At 38.9% G+C, this 15,931-nt stretch overlaps 1 protein-coding gene across 1 annotated transcript in view; it reads right to left on the reverse strand.

Annotated features, from left to right (window-relative positions):
• Positions 1-1,598: 1,598 nt before the first annotated feature.
• The window catches only part of SMCO2 (single-pass membrane protein with coiled-coil domains 2), a 38,239-nt gene continuing 23,906 nt past the window's right edge, over positions 1,599-15,931 (reverse strand). The window contains exons 6-9 of the mRNA XM_033222585.1: positions 9,949-10,005; positions 8,464-8,636; positions 6,203-6,205; positions 1,599-1,859 (exon numbers count right to left, since the gene is read on the reverse strand). Coding sequence (XP_033078476.1) covers positions 1,661-1,859; positions 6,203-6,205; positions 8,464-8,636; positions 9,949-10,005 — 432 coding nt within the window. The 3' untranslated portion in view covers positions 1,599-1,660. The remainder of the gene's footprint in view (positions 1,860-6,202; positions 6,206-8,463; positions 8,637-9,948; positions 10,006-15,931) is intronic.

The raw sequence follows: 15,931 nt of genomic DNA on the forward strand, positions 1-15,931 counted from the left end.
GAGGCCAAGGAGGGCAGATCACCTGAGGTCAGGAGTTCGAAACCAGTCTGGCCAACATGGTGAAACTCTGTTTCTACTAAAAATACAAAATTAACTGGGCATGGTGGTGCGCGCCTGTAATCCCAGCTACTCCGGAGGCTGAGGCAGGAAAATCACTTGAACCTGGGAGGTGGAGGTTGGAATGAGCTGAGATCATGCCACTGCACTCCAGCCTGGGTGACAAGAGTGAAACTCTGTCTCAAATAAATAAAGTTCCTGGATCCTGCATTAGCTCTAGTGAATCCAAATATCTGGGAATGGGGGAAGTCTCTAGTGTAGAAAGCTCCCCAAGAGATTCCGGTGCATCCAATCAATGGGCCAGCATTTATGAATCACTATTCCAGAGACCAGAAACATGAATGAGGCATAGTGTTTGTTTCTAAAGACTGTACAAACTGGTATGGTGAGTTCTACGCTGTACCAGCTTTCCTAACTTTGTCTTATATTCCTGGCTTCTAAATTTTACTCATGGTTTTTCTTTTCTCTGAAATGCCTTCTTGTCATCTCTGCCATGAAAATATTATTCATCCTCAAGATCCAGTCAAATATGAGGAGAACTGGGACCTCATTCCATATCTCTTGGCCACCAGCCTTCCAACTCCTCGTCCATTACACAACTAAATACCATAAAATTCAACCTCATAATGTCTGCTTCATTCACGGTCTTTGCATTTCCATCTCCACCTCTTTGGCCCACCTGTACCACTGAATAAACCACTCTTGCACTCCATCTGCCCTCCTACTCTAATTTATTCTTTATGGTTCTATTCAATATTACTTTTGCACATTTTAATTATAACTATTTTTATATTAAAAATAAATGTTAGCATTTTCCCATTACCTACAAAGTTAGGGATAAAACACTCTAGTCTGACATTCAAAATTCTCTACTGTATCAGTTAGACTTCCTTTGATTGTAAGCAGCAGAACCAGTCTGGCTAATTTAAGTAGAAAAAGATATGGAGTGGTTTACAAAATCAAAGTTCCAATCATTTCCTTCTTTTGTGTGGTTCTTCTTAAAATTCTCACTTATAGAGAGTGTCTGATGTAACCTATTTCCACTTCTTATTAATAAGAAGACAGGGGACACTGACTGAAAGACCACCTATAATTAGGCCCGCTGGGGATAGTTCTTTCAAAGCAAACTTCGGGTGCTATTATCAAAAGTAGAAATAAATGTTAAGGAGAAAATCCAAGAAATGCCAACTATCTCCAAAATAGGGCTCCAGTTCAATTGAAGTAAAATTGGATACAGTGGAGGGGAAAGAATTTTATGCTTTCTTTTTTGAGACATCAGAGGTCAAAATGGAGAAGATAACCACGGGAGATACTTTGTCGTCTCAATGTACCCCATATTGGGGGAGGAGGAAGGCTAGTAATTTGAAGAAAATGTTTTCAACAAACTGTGGAATGATTCAAGGAGGCATTGTGACTCATAAGGGTAAAGATAAGCTGTTTTCATTTTTTTTTCCAGGATCAATCAACTTCTGTGTAATTACAATGTTCTTTACAAAAACTTTGTACAGTATTTTTTGAAAAATAAGTTAGCCACCACAATACAGGAACAGCCACAATCTTTACTGGGGAGAAAGCCAGTAGGGTGACAGTAACTTCTGTACCTTTAGGAGGGTAACAAGGCTTCCACTTCCGAATTCAAGAAAGGCTCTATCATCTCCCGTAGGTCCCATGTGGTGCGGCACCCAAGCATTCTCAGAAGCACTCTTTCAAAGAGAAATGTAGCACCAAAAAATAGTATGTAACATAAAAGTCCAGTGACGGTGAGGACATAAAACATGATGAAAATCCTCAGTGCACATTTCCTACAAAGAGAGAAAACATCTGTGTTAACCAAATTCTGAAAATAATCATATTGATAGGCTCCTGGCACCTCCACCCAGGTAGCTCTAAAACTTCAACTAAGTAATTTTCCCTTGACTTCAGTTTACATTTGTAAAAGCAGCAACTTGGAATGGAGGAACACTTATGTATGTCCATGCTAGGTCTGGCATTGGAATTTCAAGATCCTATAGCCATGAAACAATAAAACCCCTGGATATCGTGGGGTTCTTTCATTTGAAATGTCTTTCTCACATCCTAGAGGTTATTGCAATCTTTACCTCACTCATGAGGTATATGATGTCTCTTTTTGAGCAGATAAAGGCACAGGCAGTTAGATTATCCACAGGACACAAAGTATAATGTGATAAAGGGAATTCAGAGCTCTTTTTGTCCTGGCACCAGACTTTTATTTGTAAAGTAATAGAAGCTTTTTAAAATCCTTGAGGACCCCTCCTTCTGGGTTACAACTATGACATATTTTATTTATATGATTCTAAGTCCTTCCATTATTATTTTGTAGTTATAAATGTAATATATGATTAGGGTAGAAAATCTAGAAGAACACAAAGAAGAAATGTCATAGATAATTCAATGACCTGAGATAATTACCATCTATAATACATCAGAAGAGAAAATCTAGAGCATAAAGCTAGCCATGGATCGATTTTGTGACCTAACTCAGTGGTTTTATAAACCAGAGCCAAGTTTCTTGCTATTATACCCACTGGCTATCACTTGGCAGTTACACACATAATTGCTTTCACTTCACACATTTATTAAAGATCCAATTTTTTTTTTTTTTTTTTTTTTTGAGGCGGAGTCTTGCTCTGTCGCCCGGACTGGAGTGCAGTGGCCGGATCTCAGCTCACTGCAAGCTCCGCCTCCCAGGTTTACGCCATTCTCCTGCCTCAGCCTCCCAAGTAGCTGGGACTACAGGCGCCCGCCACCTCGCCCAGCTAGTTTTTTTTTTTTTTTTTTTTTTGTATTTTTAGTAGAGACGGAGTTTCACCGGCCAATATTCTTAAGATACTGTATTAGGAAAGGCTTAGAGAGCTGATAACAGGAAGCAGATGTGTCCTGCCTTCAAGGAGCACCAAAGGCAGATTTGTTCTTTCTTATGAAAAGAAAAACAACTCACTACAAAGACATACCTAGTAAATAAACACTGTTCTTCCTAAATTAAAAAACCAGTCATCTTTGGAAATACTAAACTATGGCCTTTTCAAAGAAACACATTTTGACATTAAGTTTTTGGAAAGTAAAACAAATTTTCTAAAGCAAAGATAATTTGGAAAACAGAGAAATGAAGAAACTATAATCTCATCACCCAAATATAACCAGATTTTTTAATCTTTTTTCCTTTCTTCCATTTATTCTTTCATTCTTTTTATTTTGTCTTAGTTTTTAGTTTAATTTTTTCCTTATGTTTAGAGTCTACTCATCTAGTTTTTTCTGTCCTACAGTAAATACTCTTGGTACAGTTAAATTTGTATTTATTTCTGGACACTAATGAATCATTTGATTATTTACAAATCAATACAATTTTTAAAAATTTAAATTTTGTATTACTAAGCATGATATTCATTTTAAAAGGTCCAGACATTTTTCTTTGGAAAAAAATCATAGGTAACTAAATTAAAATAAGGTTTTTCATGTCACCTGTACAGAACCAAAAAAATGTGTCACTAATAATTTTATTTATTTTAGACATCTTTGGTAAAGAAAAAAATATTCTTTTAACTTTTGAATACTATTTATTTAATTTTCAAACCTTGCTATGTGTAAAACCTTTGATCTTTTCCAATATTTCCACATTATTTATGGTCAGTACATAGGGGATGACCATAAAGGGAACTGAAGGACTGGGGACATTATCAATAAAAGGCCACCTTGTGAAGCTAAAACCAGCAAAAATCAATTCATAATGATTGAATTAATCCATAAGGCAAAATTCCTCAAAATGTTAGTGTACAAATATGCTGTAGTTAAACCAACATGTTTCCAGTTCTCTAACAAGAGATTGGGCAAAATTTCGGGCAATCTTAACTAGAATGTAATCATGTGAGAAAAAGATGAGCAATTCAACCTGATTATAATCCTCCCATATAACCCAATAAAGCAATAAGTGAAAGGCACTCACCTATTTACCTATTTGTCTGGTTGGTTGGTTCTGAGTTATTAGTCACATGCTATAAAATTCACCCTATACATTGTACAATCCGGAGGCTTTTGGTTTATTCACAAGGCTGTGCAGCCATCACCACTATCTAATTCCAGGAAATTTTTGTCACCTCAAAAAGAAACCCCATTCCCTGGAGCAGTCACCACCTCGCTATTCCCCAACACTCTGTGCCTGGCAACCATGAATCTACTTTGAATCTATATGGATTTTCCTACTTTGAACATGCATATAAATGGAATTATTTGGATATCCCTCTGTGCCTGGCTGTCTTTCACTGAGCATAATATTTTCTAAGATCATGTTGTGGTATGTATCAGTACATCATTCTTTTTTGCAGCTGAATAATACTTCGTTGTGTGGCTACACCGTATTTTGTTTTTCCATTCATCAATTAACGGACATTTGGATTGTTTCTACTTTTTGGCTATTATGAATAATGCTGCCATGAACATTTGTGTACAGGTTTTTGTGTGGACATACATCTTCAATTCTTTTGAGTATACACCCAAGAGTAGAATTGTGGAATCATATGGTAATTCTATATTTAACTGTTTTAGAAGCTGCCAAATTGTTTTCAAAAGTGGTTGCACCATTTCACAATCACACCAGTGATATACGAGGGTTCCAATTTCTCCACATCCTCTCCATGCTAGTTATTGTCTGTCTTTTTTACTGTAGTCATCTTACTGGATGTTAAGTGGTATCCCACTGTGGTTCACTGTGGTTTTGATTTACTTTTTTTAATGACCAATGATGCTGAACATCTTTTCATGTGCTTGTTGACCATTTGTGTGCCTTCTTTGAAGAAATGTGTATCCAAGTCATTTGCCTGTTTTTCTTTTTTTTTTTTTTTTTTTTTTTGAGGCGGAGTCTCGCTTTGTCGCCCGGACTGGAGTGCAGTGGCCGGATCTCAGCTCACTGCAAGCTCCGCCTCCCGGGTTTACACCATTCTCCTGCCTCAGCCTCCCAAGTAGCTGGGACTACAGGCGCCTGCCACCTCGCCCGGCTAGTTTTTGTATTTTTAGTAGAGACGGGGTTTCACCATGTTAGCCAGGATGGTCTCGATCTCCTGACCTCGTGATCCGCCCGTCTCGGCCTCCCAAAGTGCTGGGATTACAGGCGTGAGCCACCGCGCCCGGCCGCCTGTTTTTCAAACTGGGTTGTTTATCTTTTTGTTGTTGAGTTGTAAGAGTTATTTTTTTTTCACAATTGGCAAACGTTCTTGTGTTCATATTATGGTTATAAAAAAAAAAAAGCAAACAATGCTAGTGACCACTGTGGTAAAGACATACACTGTTCCAACCTAAGCAGGATTACAGCCTTTGGACAGGTTTTAGTCCTGGGATATTGAACCCCTTGGCCATGACAGCATCTACTGCTTCACACAGCAGCATATACCACATGTTCACCTTAAATACCTCTCCAGTCTTCTCAATCTTTCTCCACACAATAACAGCTATCATAGAACTCTGTGAAAGTAGTTGACTGCTCATATATAGAACCACAAGAGTGTGCAGAAGTAAGTCATCTAAAATTTTTTGCAGTATCTCAGGGAGCCATAAAATGCACCGGCCTAGTTTCCATTCCTTCTCATGGTGCAAAATAATCTTGGTCCGTCAAGCAGCTTTTTAGAGCATCTGTTCATTGATAGTGGCCAGGTTCTAGTGAAACCATGCAAAAAGTAAGCAGCTGTATTTCCTCTATCATCTAGCATTTTGTCAAATGAGAAGATATTGTCACTCAACCGGTTATGGGAAAGTTCAGTTTACTTGATATAGCCATAAGCAACAGATGTCTAAGCAGCCTTCAATTCCTCTGCAGTTAAGACCTTGTCTCTTACTTTTTCTTTCAGTTTGTTCATGGATCACTTTAGTCCTTATTCCAGTTCTATGAGATGAACTCTTTCATCTGAACTATATCAAACTTCTTGTCTTCCCCTAGCAACACATCAAATCCAGCATAGGAGACTTGAGTTACTTTAGGGTGATATCAACCAATCTTTTGAGCAGCAGCAAATATTTTTTGGAAGTGCAGAGATTGTCCACTGTTCACCCAGAGATAACCATATCTGCCATATCTGCTTTTTCCTCAAACAGTTTTTCTTAAGAGCAGCCAGATCAGATGCATCATAGTTATAACCACCATCTGAATTTTTTTTTTTTTTTTTTTGAGACCAGGTCTCACTCTGTTGCACAAGCTGGAGTGCAGTGGCACGATCTCGAGGCTCACCACAGCCTCGACTTCCCTGGGCTCAGGTGATAATCCCACCTCAGCTGCCCCAGTAGGTAAAAGTACAGGCACACGTCACTGATTTTTTTTTTGTAGATACAAGTTTTCACCATGCTGCCCAGGCTGGTCTCAAACTCCTGGGGCTCAAGTGATCCACCTGCCTCAGTCTGCCAAAGTGCTTGGATTATAGGCATGAGCCACCACACCCAGCCTCCATCTGATTTTACCATGGTTAATGGTACATCCTGGGACCAACACAAACTTTCTGCCATCGTCCACTTGGACAAATCATCTATCATCAAATTCCTTTACATCATTCATCCTATCTTGATAGAAGGATTACTCTTTTTCTATTAAAGAGATGTCCAGAGCATCACAGATTTTACTAAACTATTGGCAGGAGATATCACAGATAAACTTTCAAGTTTTTATAATATCTGGGTTTTTAGTCTGGAACAGAATGTCACACTGATATGCTCATTTCTTAAATTCCTCCTCAGTAGCAAACTTAGATTCTTATAAAAACTCAGTAGCAAACTTAGATTCTTAGATTCCTTATAAAAGGCCTGAAGATTTCCAACAGGAGGTGAAACTGTTAGATAAGCTGGAAATTTATCTTGCAGGTGAGCAATATGCATGTCAAACTGGGTCCCCCAATGTCCTACATGGTTTAACCTGAGCACAGCATATCCTGCAAATTCAAAGAGGCAGCACAGGCTCTCTCCTATGATGGTCAACACGAGGTGGCCTGCATGCATCTCTTCGAGCATTATGAGCATCTTGTATACATCAAGTCCCCGAACTATGAAGACAAGATTCGTGCTTTTGTATATCCCTTGGAGTATTAGGAGAAGACAGATATGAAACAATTTAATTTCAATAACATGCCATGGGCTCTCTGACAGGATTATGTGCAAGGTGTGCACATAAACTTTTACAACTCAACAGCAAAAAAAAAGAATAACCCAATTCTTTTTTTTTTTTTTTTTTTTTTTTTTTTTTTTTTTTTTTGAGACGGAGTCTCGCTCTGTCGCCCAGGCTGGAGTGCAGTGGCCGGATCTCAGCTCACTGCAAGCTCCGCCTCCCGGGTTTACGCCATTCTCTCGCCTCAGCCTCCCGAGTAGCTGGGACTACAGGCGCCCGCCATCTCGCCCGGCTAATTTTTTGTATATTTTAGTAGAGACGGGGTTTCACCGTGTTAGCCAGGATGGTCTCGATCTCCTGACCTCGTGATCCGCCCGTCTCGGCCTCCCAAAGTGCTGGGATTACAGGCTTGAGCCACCGCGCCCGGCCAACCCAATTCTTTAAAATGGGCAAAGGACTTGATAGAAGACAGAGCTGAGATTCTACCTGGGTTGGTGGTTGGAGATAAAGAATCAAAAATGTTTTCTTAGAGGAAATTACTTCTCAGGGTATAAATGATGGTGTGGCATCTCCTGAACAGGATCCAAAGAGCCAGAATTTGCTGGTAGTGTGTTTCCAATATTGTCCAAGGATAAGACATCCTGCCCAGCAAACAAAACTTTTCAAATTTCTTGTCAGTTATGTTCTTTTGGTGGAGGCGGTTGCCTCATCATGTATAGATACCATTTTTTAAGATTTTAGATAGATATAGATAGATTTTATAGATCTATCTATAGATATGTAGATAGAAATAAATCTATATCTCTCTATACATAGATAAGGCTCTATATCTCTATAGAGATATATAGAGAAGCTTCTCTGTATTTGCAGCCACCATGGAAGAAAATTTAAAATTAAAGTATTGACTTAATGTTGTTTGAAAGAGTTTTCAGGCAAAAAGGAACAGACTAACTAAAAATGTAATTAACATTAATAGCCACCCACAAGAGGTCTTTGGTCATATATCTTTGATTATGAAGATCTATCTATCTATATTTAGAAATATTTATCTAAAGATAAATCTTTAGATTTATCTAAAGCAATAAGAAAGCAATCTATATCTATATATCGAATCCAATAGATCTTTATCTAAATAAGAAAAATCCTATGACTCCAATGAACATATAGACTTTTAAATAACATAGATAATTTACAAAAGAAAATAAAACAAAACATTTTAGTTAACACTTGAACAAAATCAATCCGAGCATAATCCATACATTTTGGGGCTGTCATCCAGCCCTGAATGGCCCCTTGGTCTGACTTATCACGCTGTATTGGGAGGAGGAGAGTTCTGCACTAAAAAGGATGCTGGGGCCTGAGGAAGCAGGGTCTCCATCTCTTCCATATCTGTTTCTTCAGAACTGTGAGAGTCGGTGTCCTCTCCCTCCATCTGATACATCCTCAGCTTTGCACTCAGCAGTTCCACGTTCTTGCAAAGGTCCTGAAAAAAAAAGACCAATCAAGTACCTTAAAGAAAATTCTAAATGTCTCCAAGTCTTACTATAGATAATGCAGAGTGCTTTCCTCTGGATCACCTTGGGGGCCCACATTAGAAATCACACGTACGTCCCATGAACAGATCATTGGCAGGTGCATCTTGAATAGAAGGAGACTTACACATTCACAGTGTAAAGTAGCACCACGGTAGAAAACTAAATGAAACCCACCTGCTAATCTTTAACCACTAGATTATCAATGTAGGAAGATGTCCTTGTACTGAATTCCTCTACTCAATTCATTCATCTACGCAAAGCATATTTATTGGGTGACTACTGCTAACAGGTTCTCGGATACGGTGTTAAAAAAATAGACAAAGAATGTCATGTATTACCAGGGCTGGGGGCAAGTGATAAACAGCTAAACACATGCATACATTCTATATTACATGTTAGGATACACGCTAAAGAGAAAACAAATAGGGTGCGGGAACAGAGAGTGTCTGAGGTTTGGTGATAGGGACATCTACTCGAGATAGGTGGGATGAGTCGGTCTCAGAGCAGCTGACAGGTTGATACATTCATTCTTGCGTTATCTCATTTGCTCAATCACATGTACCTCAATGTGTGAGATCTTGTGGGAGGAGTTCAAAGATGGAGTTATTTTTTGAGGTAATGGAAATTAGGAGAGGTCTTGATGAACAGATGACCTGTGAGTTGAGCCTTGAAGAATGGGTAATACGTAGACACGAAGGGCAAGCACCAGATGGCAGGATGAGAAGTAGAAGTAGCACAGGGGTGTGAGAGCTTGGGAGTACACTGGAATTGTGAATGTTCTGTTGGCCCAAGCAGAAGGCCAAGAGGGAGGATGAAGGCCTTGAGACTAGAAACCATCATTCTCAGCAAACTAACGCAGGAACAGAAAACCAAACACCACATGCTCTCACTCATAAGTGGGAGTTGAACAATGAGAACACATGGGCACAGGGAGGGGAACACCACGCACCGGAGCCTGTCGAGGGGTGCGGGACAAGGGGAGGCATAGCATTAGGAGAAATACCTAATGTAGATGACGGGTTGATGATGCAGCAAACCACCATGGCACATGTATACCTGTGTAACAAACCTGCATGTTCTGCACATGTATCCCAGAACTTAAAGTAAAATAATAATAATAATAAATAAAATAAAATAAATTTAAAAAGAAAGAGACTAGTATGTGGTGCACTGTCACATTCTAGGCAAATAATGACCCCTGTATTTAGATATAAATGATCTGATTTTATCATTGTTTGAATTGTGCAACTGAAATCTTACCTCCAGACTTTCCATGACTTTCTTCTTTAATTCATAAACTTCATTACAAGCATTCACCTAAAAAGACATTCCACAATTCTGGGTAAAGTGAAACCTATATTTTTCTGATTTGTAGAACAAAATCTCACTTATTTTGACAAGCCTTATAAAGTGGTTCATTGAAGTTTACTTTTACTCTGTAAACTTATTCCTCTTAGAGCAAATTCATGGTGTAATCATAAATTGCAGACTGTAAGTGGTATAACCGTAAGATTAACAAGATTATTTTCAATATTTTAGAAGTACGCATTTACACAACAGCACTTAATAATAAATCATGCTTCTCTCTCTTCATTACTTCTTCCTTGCTCCTTAAAAAACTTCCACCAGGACACAAGTTGAAGAAACGTAGTTATGTTTCTGAGAAAATATTTCTTTTAAATATTTAAAACTTTAGAATTTGTGAATGTAGGTCCTCATTATGTCAGATTGAATATTCAGGCCTGACGGCTTTGCAAAAGAGCTGTCCACAAAAAGATCTGGTTCTTCTTCTCTTTCCATGTCTCCTATAGGTTGCCAGGTAGAGATAACAGATGGTTTGGGCTGGTTTCTGTCAGTAAGCACAAGACACGGGCTGAAAGCAAACCATCACCTTCTAAGACATGAATGCCAATTGCACATGTCACAAGTAAAGAATGCTTTTAAAGGTTTTAAATTAATCATCCACTAAGATGTTCAGGATACCCTGAAAAGCAGAGGTATAGTAGGAAAAAGAGTATACTAGGATTCAAGAAAAATGAGTTCTAAGGATGACACTTAATAGAAGTAATTTTTTTTTTTTTTTGAGACAAGGTCTCACTCTGTCATCCAGGCTGGAGTGCAGTGGTGTGATCATGGCTCACTGCAGCCTCCACCTCCCCAGGCTCAGGTGATCTTCCCACTTCAGTCTCCTGAGTAGCTGAGACTATAGGCATGTGCCACCATGCCCAGCTAGTTTTTTATTTTTTGTAAGATGAGGTTTCTTTCTTTTTTTTTTTTTTTGAGACAGAGTCTGGCTCCGTCATCCAGGCTGGAGTGCAGTGGCGCAATCTCAGTTCACTGGGAGCTCCACCTCCCAGGGTCACGCCTTCTCCTGCCTCAGGCTCCCGAGTAGCTGGGACTACAGGTGCCTGTCACCAAGCCCGGCTATTTTTTTTGTATTTTTTAGTAGAGATGGTGTTTCACCATGTTAGCCAGGATGGTCTCGATCTCCTGACTTCGTGATCCACCCACCTTGGCCTCCGAAAGTGCTGGGATTATAGGCATGAGCCACCACGCCCGGTCTGTTTCTCTCTTTTTCTAACTTTTATTTTAGGTTTAGGGGTGCATGTGAAGGTTCGTTACATAGGTAAACTTATGTCATGGGGGTTTGCCGTACAGATTATTTCATCACCCAGGAATTAAGCCCAGTAACCAATAGTCACCCTTTCTGCTCTTCTCTTTCCTCCTACCCTCCACCCTCAGGTAGACCCCAGTGTCTGTTTCATTCTTTGTGTTAAGTTCTCATCATTTGACTCCCACTTATAAGTGAGAAAATGTGGTATTTGATATTCTGTTCCTGAGTTAGTTTGCTGAGGATGACAGCCTCCAGCTCCGTCCATGTTCCCACAAAAGACATGATCTCATTCTTTTTTATGGATGCACAGTATTCCATGGTATATATGTATCACATTTTCTTTATCCAATCTGTCATTATTGGGCATTTAGGTTGATTCTGTCTTTGCTATTGTGAATAGTGCTTCAATGAACATTCACATTCATGCCTCTTTATGGTAGAATGATTTTTATTCCTCTGGATATACACAATAATGGGATTGCTGAGTCGACTGGTAGTTCTGCTTTGAGCTCTCTGAGGAATCGCCATACTGCTTTCTACAATGGTTGAACTAATTTACACTCCCACCAACAGTATATAAGTGTTCCCTTCTCTCTACAACCCGGCCAACATCTGTCTTTCTTTTGACTTTTTAATAATAGTCATTCTGACCAGTGTGGGAAATGATATCTCATTGTGGTTTTGATTTGCATTTCTCTAATAATCAGTGATATTGAGCCTTTTTTCATATGTTTCTTGGCCGCATGTATGTCTTCTTTTGAAAAGTAAAGACAGGGTTTCACCATGTTGCCCAGGGTGGTCTTGAACACCTGGGCTCAAGCAATCAATGCGTCTTGGCCTCCCAAAGTGCTAGGATTACAGGTGTGAGCCACTGTGCCTCAGAAATAGATGCTTAAAGAAGTACTTGCAAGAGCAACAAAGGCATGGATATCTGAGGCATAGTTTGTAATGGCAAACATTGATTATAAAGTCCCAAATATCCAACAAAATAAAATTAGTAAATTCAAATATCAAGCCCTGCATTATTAGGAGTGAAAAAAGTAAAATGACATCTACTAGTACAGAAAATTGTTGAAGAAAAAATGCTAAGTGCCAAAGCAGTTGCAAAACAATATATATAATATGATCCCATCAAAACAACAATGTGTAAATATATGTATACAAATTTGGAAGAATATAAATATACTAAAATGTTCATTGTGTTTGCCTTTAAGGGAGGAGGGTTATTTTTCATTTTTATATGAAATCATTTCATAATGTTTTAATTGTTAAAATAAGCATGCCACCAGTCACAGTGGCTCATGCCCGTCATCCCAGCACTTGGGAGGCCGAGGTGGGTGAATCGCTTGAGGTCAGGAGTTTGAGGCCAGCCTGGCCAACATGGTGAAACCCTGTCTCTACAAAAGATACAAAAAAATTAGCCGGCTGTGGTGGTGTGTCCCTGTAGTCCCAGCTACTGGGGAGACTGAAGCATGAGAATCACTTGAACCCAGGAGGCAGAGGTTGGAGTGAGCCAAGATGGCACCACTGTCTTCCAGCATGGGCAACAGAATGAGACTATCTCAAAAAAAAAGATATATATATATATATAATACATTATATATATGTATAATAACCACATCCTATGTAAGTAGCCATTGAACTAGGCATCATGCTAGTTAGATACAAGTAACAAGAATATTTATCCTCAAGCAGCTTAGAGGTGAATTACAGAATGTACAGTATACCTATTTTTTTAACACGTTTATTCATCACCAATCCCTGAATTGGGTGGTTTAATTATTTAGAGAGGAGCTGTGCTGTGACAATCACCTTTTATGTGGTATCCTAGTTTATTTACAGAGTAAACATCTTCATACAGCCTTTATCAAAGGTAACTGGGACAAGGTCAGTCTCTGAATGAAAGTCCAGAAATTCACATGGAGATTTTAGAAAGTTTCATGGCTTGAGCAATATTAGGCCAAATAACACCCAGAGGCCACCTCAAAGCCTTTTCTGTAGCTTGAAGTTCTTTCAAATGCTTTTGTTTCTGTTTTGCTTTTTTAAAAAATAAGTTTACCAATTTTCCCTCCTACCCTTTTCATGCCTTTCTTAGTTATTCCATTTCTTTATGAAGAATAAGTGAGCCAATATGTGTGATATGATTTTAATTTTAATAACTTATTCCTCTTTTAATTTTCTCACATTTTATCTGCTGTTCCTGTACCTATTTCTAACAATCTTCACTTTTCCCTTCACCAGAGAAAGCCTACAGCCATTGCTACTAACTTTGCTTCTGTAACAATTTACTTATTTATTTTGTTGTTTTTGTTTTTTGTTGGTTGCTTTGTTTGTTGAGGCAGTGTCTCACTCTGTTGCCCAGGCTGGAGTGCAGTGGCTCACTGATCACGGCTCACTGCAGCCTTGACCTCCTGAGTTCAGGAGGTGATCCTCCCACCTCAGCCTCCTGAGTAGTGGGGACTACAGGCATGAACCACCATGACTGGCTAAATTTTTAAATTTTTTGTAGAGATAGGGGTCTCGCAATGTTGCCGTGGTTGGTCTCAAACTCCTGGCCTCAAGTGATCCTCCTCCCTTGGCCTCCCAAAGTACTGGGGTTACAGGTGTGAGTCACCACACTCAGCCAACAATTATATTTAAAGCTGCACCTTTAGATATATTACCGCATTTGTTTTTATGTAGCCTTTTCCATCAGACTGTAGGCTTCTTGAGACAGACCTTGTGCCATTTTTTTTTGAAGACATATTTATTGAGATATAACTTACATACAGTAAAACTCACTTTTCAAAGTATACAGTTCTATGAATTTTGATAAATGCATTCTGTTGTGTAATAACCACTATAAGAAGATATAGACTATTTCCATCAGCCCCTAAATTTCCTTATACCCCTTTGTCAATCCATGTCCCCCTTCCTCCACTAAACCTGGGTAACTAACTGCTAATCTATTTTCTGTTGCTACAATTTTGCCTTTTTCAGAGTTACATAAACAGAAGCACAAAGTACATAAGTAGTCTTCTGAATCTGGCTTCTTTCACTTAGCATAATGCATGTGATTCATTCATGTTGTTGGGTCAATCGGAAGTTTGTTCATTTTTATTGCTGACTAGTATCCATCATGTACATGTACTGCAGCTTATCCATATGGCAACTGGCGGATATTTGGATTGTTTCTAGTTTTTAAGCTTGTGCTTGCTTTTTTGTTGTTTTTAATGTGTATACAAAACGGTGTATCCCCAGCACAGAGAATTTCCATATATGTGTGTGATGCTTTCCTCTTGCATATTATTCCAAGCTCCTCCCTTTAAAAAAATCTCATTTTCATTTATGTGTGTATTTCTCTTTCTCCTCAGTCTTTTGATACTCCTCCCTCCCTCCTCTCACCTGCTACTGAAATCTACATTTTTGTAATACAGCTGGATTTTGGAGGAAATTCTTTAAAGCAGAATATTTCTTGGCCTTTGTCCTCTTCCCTTTTTTATAGTTTGCAATTTCCAAAGCCCAAAGATAGTAAAAAGAAACCTCTTTCAACTCAAGCAAAATAAGATTGTGACTCAAAATGTTGGACTATATCAGTTAAAAGTAATTTTTCTCCCAGGAAATAGATCTGCACTGATCTGTGAGTGACTTTTAATATGTAAGAGGTACAAATAAATAATACCTTACTTTAATAAAAGAGACTTTTCTCCTTTACTGCTTCCAAAATCTATTCAATTTAAACTCTTGGGCTTGAGTTAAAATTGAAGCTGGCAATTTCAGTTAAAAGAGATTGTTAGACACAGACTTTTTTCTTTTTCAGGGGCCTTTCTTCAAAGCAGAAAAACTATCAGCCAGGACTCTGAAATCTAACTTGTGTCACAAGTTGATCTCTACCTTTCAGTTCTAATATTCTATTACTAATAATAAAATGGAACATTAGGCTGGGTGCGGTGGCTCACGTCTGTAATCCCAGCACTTTGGGAGGCTGAGGTGGGCAGATTCCTTGAGACCAGGAGTTCGAGATCAGCCTGGCCCACATGATGAAACCCCATCTCTACTAAAATTACAAAAATTGGCTGGACTTGGTGACACATGCCCATAATCCCAGCTACTCAGGAGGCTGAGGCATGAGAATTGCTTGAACCTGGGAGACAGAGATTGCAATGAGCCGAGATGGTGCCATGGTACTCCAGCCTGGGCAATAGAGTGAGACTCTGTCTTAAGAAAAAAAGAAAGAAAATGGAAAATTAAACCTTTATTTGAGAAGAGTCTTTAAGAAATGTGAGGAGACACAACGTCAGGAAAACTTCAGAGATTGTGAAAACCAACACAAGAACTCTTCATGGAGCATCCAAGACAAACACAGGTAGATTCCTTGCACTCTCAGGATGCAGTTCTTGACAAATCTTTATTTCCTGGATGTATTCTCTGTGCTGTTAGGTGCTGACATACAAAGATTAAGAAAATCAATTCTCCATTAAGGCACTCATCTTAAGGTGGCATCAAGATAGAGTTTCTTGGTCACCGAGTTTCTAGGTAAAGTAGAAAAGTAGAAAAGTCTAGGCATTTTGTGTCATCAGAGAAAAGTGGTGTGACTTTCCTGGTGTTACTCAGGAAAAGGGTGCTCAGAAGTGACCAGCAGAGAGCACT

The sequence above is a fragment of the Trachypithecus francoisi genome, unplaced genomic scaffold (genome assembly GCF_009764315.1).
Source record: "Trachypithecus francoisi isolate TF-2019V2 unplaced genomic scaffold, Tfra_2.0 Lachesis_group11, whole genome shotgun sequence".
NCBI classification, from domain to species: Eukaryota; Metazoa; Chordata; class Mammalia; order Primates; family Cercopithecidae; genus Trachypithecus; species Trachypithecus francoisi.